The sequence below is a fragment of the Ammodytes marinus genome, assembly GCF_949987685.1.
Source record: "Ammodytes marinus genome assembly, chromosome: 20".
Lineage (NCBI taxonomy): Eukaryota > Metazoa > Chordata > Actinopteri > Uranoscopiformes > Ammodytidae > Ammodytes > Ammodytes marinus.
In genome coordinates, this window is record NC_137224.1 from 1,925,526 (window position 1) to 1,929,887 (window position 4,362).

General features: G+C 42.8%; 1 protein-coding gene across 1 annotated transcript in view; it reads left to right on the forward strand.

Annotated features, from left to right (window-relative positions):
• Positions 1–755: 755 nt before the first annotated feature.
• Positions 756–4,362, forward strand: part of srcin1b (SRC kinase signaling inhibitor 1b) — a gene marked incomplete at both ends in the record, with an annotated part of 71,678 nt that continues 68,071 nt past the window's right edge. Inside the window, one exon of the mRNA XM_080049591.1 lies at positions 756–782. Coding sequence (XP_079905717.1) covers positions 756–782 — 27 coding nt within the window. The remainder of the gene's footprint in view (positions 783–4,362) is intronic.

Below are 4,362 nucleotides of genomic sequence, written 5' to 3' on the forward strand. Positions count from 1 at the left end.
GAGGAAGCAGAGACCTCATGGTTACTGGGAGGAACCAGAGACCTCATGGTTACTGGGAGGAGGAACCAGAGACCTCATGGTTACTGGGAGGAACCAGAGACCTCATGGTTACTGGGAGGAGGAACCAGAGACCTCATGGTTACTGGGAGGAACCAGAGACCTCATGGTTACTGGGAGGAGGAACCAGAGACCTCATGGTTACCGGGAGGAACCAGAGACCTCATGGTTACTGGGAGGAGAAACCAGAGACCTCATGGTTACTGGGAGGAGGAACCAGAGACCTCATGGTTACTGGGAGGAGGAACCAGAGACCTCATGGTTACTGGGAGGAGGAACCAGAGACCTCATGGTTACTGGGAGGAGGAACCAGAGACCTCATGGTTACTGGGAGGAGGAACCAGAGACCTCATGGTTACTGGGAGAAGGAACCAGAGCCCTTATGGTTACTGGGAGGAGGAATCAGAGACCTTATGGTTACTGGGAGGAGGAACCAGAGACCTTATGGTTACTGGGAGGAGGAACCAGAGACCTCATGGTTACTGGGAGAAGGATATATTCAATGATTTTGACAGAAAGTGACTTTGACAACAAGCGTTCAACATTACATTTGTCAGTTTACGCAAGGTATATTGAAATTAATTATTTGCATCTCCCCTCTCAAGTTCCCACACTCCAGAGGGGGTCAGAGCGCAGGGTCAGCCATAGTACAGCGCCCCTGGAGCAGTTTGGGGTTAAGTGTCTTGCTCAAGGACACAATGGTAGAGATGGTGGACACCATTGATGTAATACCAGCCACCACTAGTTTTACTACTAACACCCTCCTGTCCGGTGCCAGGGATCCAATCAGAGACATCATGGTTACTGGGAGGAGGAAGCAGAGACCTTATGGTTACTGGGAGGAACCAGAGACCTCATGGTTACTGGGAGGAACCAGAGACCTCATGGTTACTGGGAGGAATCAGAGACCTCATGGTTACTGGGAGGAGGAACCAGAGACCTCATGGTTACTGGGAGGAGGAACCAGAGACCTCATGGTTACTGGGAGGAAGAACCAGAGACCTCATGGTTACTGGGAGGAATGCATAATCGCTGACTCCACCTTTAATGCTAATATAGTGGACTGTTGTACTTGCTTGCATGTTATAGCGTGATCATTGTGTGCATGTGAGCGCGCTGATTTGAGCATTTTACTCCAAGCAAAGCCTGAGAACAGCCTCACAAAGCTGCTAGCATGACCGCTAACTCTCTTTATATCCACTTCTGTAAGTCGCCCACTGTAGCTGCAGTAAGTTGAGTCGTGCATAAAACAGTGAAAATAACTTATCTTATCTTATAGTGCAATATCTCATGAACGCTTAGAGGGATTTTCTTCAATCTTTGCACGAGCAGTGATGCCATCTTTAGTAACTATAGCTTATTGTCCTTGAAGGCCACCGTAGCTTCTGTAAATTCTTACCAATGAATCTATAATTTAGAGATTTTCCCCGCTAGATGAAGCTAAATACTAGCAATATATGGGTAAATGAGGACAATTATAGATGACAAATTTTTCCCAATATGTCTACAAACTTGGGGCCATAACTTGACCACGGATGATCATATTAATTATCTGGCATCAACTGAATGTCACGGATGAGCACGCACGCATACTCACTCACTCACTCACTCACTCACTCACTCACTCACTCACTCACTCACTCACTCACTCACTCACTCACGCACGCACGCACGCACGCACGCACGCACGCACGCACGCACGCACGCACGCACGCACGCACGCACACTCACTCACTCACTCACTCACTCACTCACTCACTCACTCACTCACTCACTCACTCACTCACACACACATACACACACACTGTATGTCTTGGACTTCTTCCCATATAAAGTGAAGATGGTGAAAGCTTAATTCAGTGTCGCTGCGTTGCTTTAATCCTTTTCCTGGGTTCACGCCAGTCAGCTCCGCTATCTACAGAGACTGAGTGAGATATGTAGGAGCTGCCTGGGCCCTATCATTAGTGTGTGTGTGTGTGTGTGTGTGTGTGTGTGTGTGTGTGTGTGTGTGTGTGTGTGTGTGTGTGTGTGTGAGAGTATGAGTGTGTGTGTGTGTGTGTGTGTGTGTGAGAGAGTGAGTGAACCATTGAGTGCATGTGGACAAGTGTGTGTGTGTGTGTGTGTGTATGTGCGCGTGGACGAGTGTGTGTGTGTGTGTGCGTGTGTGTGCGTAAACATTTGATTAATCGCTGAGAAGCAATTACAAGCAATTAAAGTTCTATTACGATGGCAGTGAAGGACATCAGCTAATCTCTCTATCATCACAACCATCAGTCCGTCAGTTTCTCACCAAGCGCCAGTCTGCAAAATATGGAACATTTATTATAGTTTGGCTTAAACCTCCTATACCAAGAACTTTTAAATATTTCTGAAACAGTCTCATTTTTCCTCTGATGATCATGAATTTACATGTAACAGCAAACGAGACCATCAGTGCAAAGAATGCTATTTTTCATATAGTTTTTCTTAAAGGGGCACTGTGTAACATTTTAAGTAATGTATTAGCTAAAATCAATATCCTCATTCATAAATATGTCCTCACTGGTGTGAAATCACCTCTGCCAATAATCTGAATTATCCTCCTGAGCGGAGAATTACAAATATTAATATTACATTTTGTACATTGAGCAGGCAAGTCTTATGGAGGAATCCATGTTGGTTGGAATGTCATCAGGTGCATTGTTTAAAATTTTGAATTGTTCTTGTCCTTGAAGGCCACTGTAGCTTCTGTTATTGTTCTAAAGGGGTGGGGTTACCCAGGGAGCGTTGCATTCTAGAACTTTGTAGAACTTTCTTGATGATGTCATATTACACACTGCACCTTTAATGCCTTTGCCTATTCATGGATTTTGAAAATGTTTGAGTTTTAACTGCAAGCCTTCTCTAGAATCACTGACTCCACCTTCAAGCTTTTATTGTGCTACTTTGTGGTATCACACACATAATCTCCACATCAAAGGCAAGGCAAGTTTATTTTTATAGCACAATTCAGACACAAGGCCATTCAAAGTGCTTTACAGGGGCATGAAATACATCAAGATTAAAATACATCAAGTATAGACATTAGACATTGGAAAAAGCAAATGTAAAATATGACTTTAAGCTATTTCCATGGGACTCTAACCCACTGTGTGTAGGCTATACCTGAATGACTAAGCATTTTCTCTCACTGCTAGTTCAATCCTGCCTTTATGCTTGTGTGGTGTTTTTTTTTTTGCAGCTTAAAGGTGCAGTGTGTAATATGACATCATCAAGAAAGTTCTACAAAGTTCTAGAATGCAGCGCTCCCTGGGTAACCCCAACCCTTTCGAATAATAACAGAAGCTACAGTGGCCTTCAAGGACAAGAACAATTCTAAATTTTAAACAATGCACCAGATGACATTCCAACTATGACACTTTCAAGATGGCGGCACTAGGCCTTGGTCCAAAATATGCAGAAATATGGACATATATGAGACCCTTTCTAAGGGAATTACTTTCTACAAAATCTGCTAGGAAATAAAACCCACAATTCTACACACTGCAGGTTTTAACACATTAAAAAAATGTCTCTCACTAGTGTTTCTACTCTGAGTGTGTTCTGACAGTGTGTGTTATCTCAATGAGGCTGGTTCATAGTGTTTGCTGCACTGAGCCTATTTCATTTTGCAGGTGAAGTGAACTGTTCAGCTCCAGTGACTGTTGGTAGTGCAGACTGTTGTTGAAAAAAAAATGTAACACATGAGAGAAGATTCAAGATGCTTTTACTCTCATGCAGCTCTGGAAAAAAATGAAGAGACCACTCCAAATGTCCAGTGTCTCTCGTTTTACTATTTATAGGCATATGTTTGAGTAGAATGAACATTTTGGTTTTATAATATAAACTACTGACAACATTTCTACCAAATTCCAATAAATGTTTTGTCATTAAGAGCATTTTCAATAAGTTATGTAGAGATGAAGATTGAAGAAAAATCCAGACTGGTCTCTTATTTTTTTTTCCTGAGCTGTATGCAAAACAATTATGCATCGTTTCCACCGAGTAGAGCGGGTCGGGTCGGAGCATACTAAAGTACAGCAGAGTTTTAGGGGCACAGGAGAGAAAAAAAAATCAGATGAGGATGATTTTTTTTTCATTATGTTGAGAAATGTCAAGAATAAAGACGAATACTCCAAAATGCTACTGGAGTTAGTGGGGCATTTATGTATTTTCAGCATGCTTCAATTGACCTGCATGTATTGGGACATCCTTAATCTTTTTCTGGTATACTAAATAGTAGGGAAGTATGGGGATTGGAACGCAGGGTGAATGTCTCACTCTCTT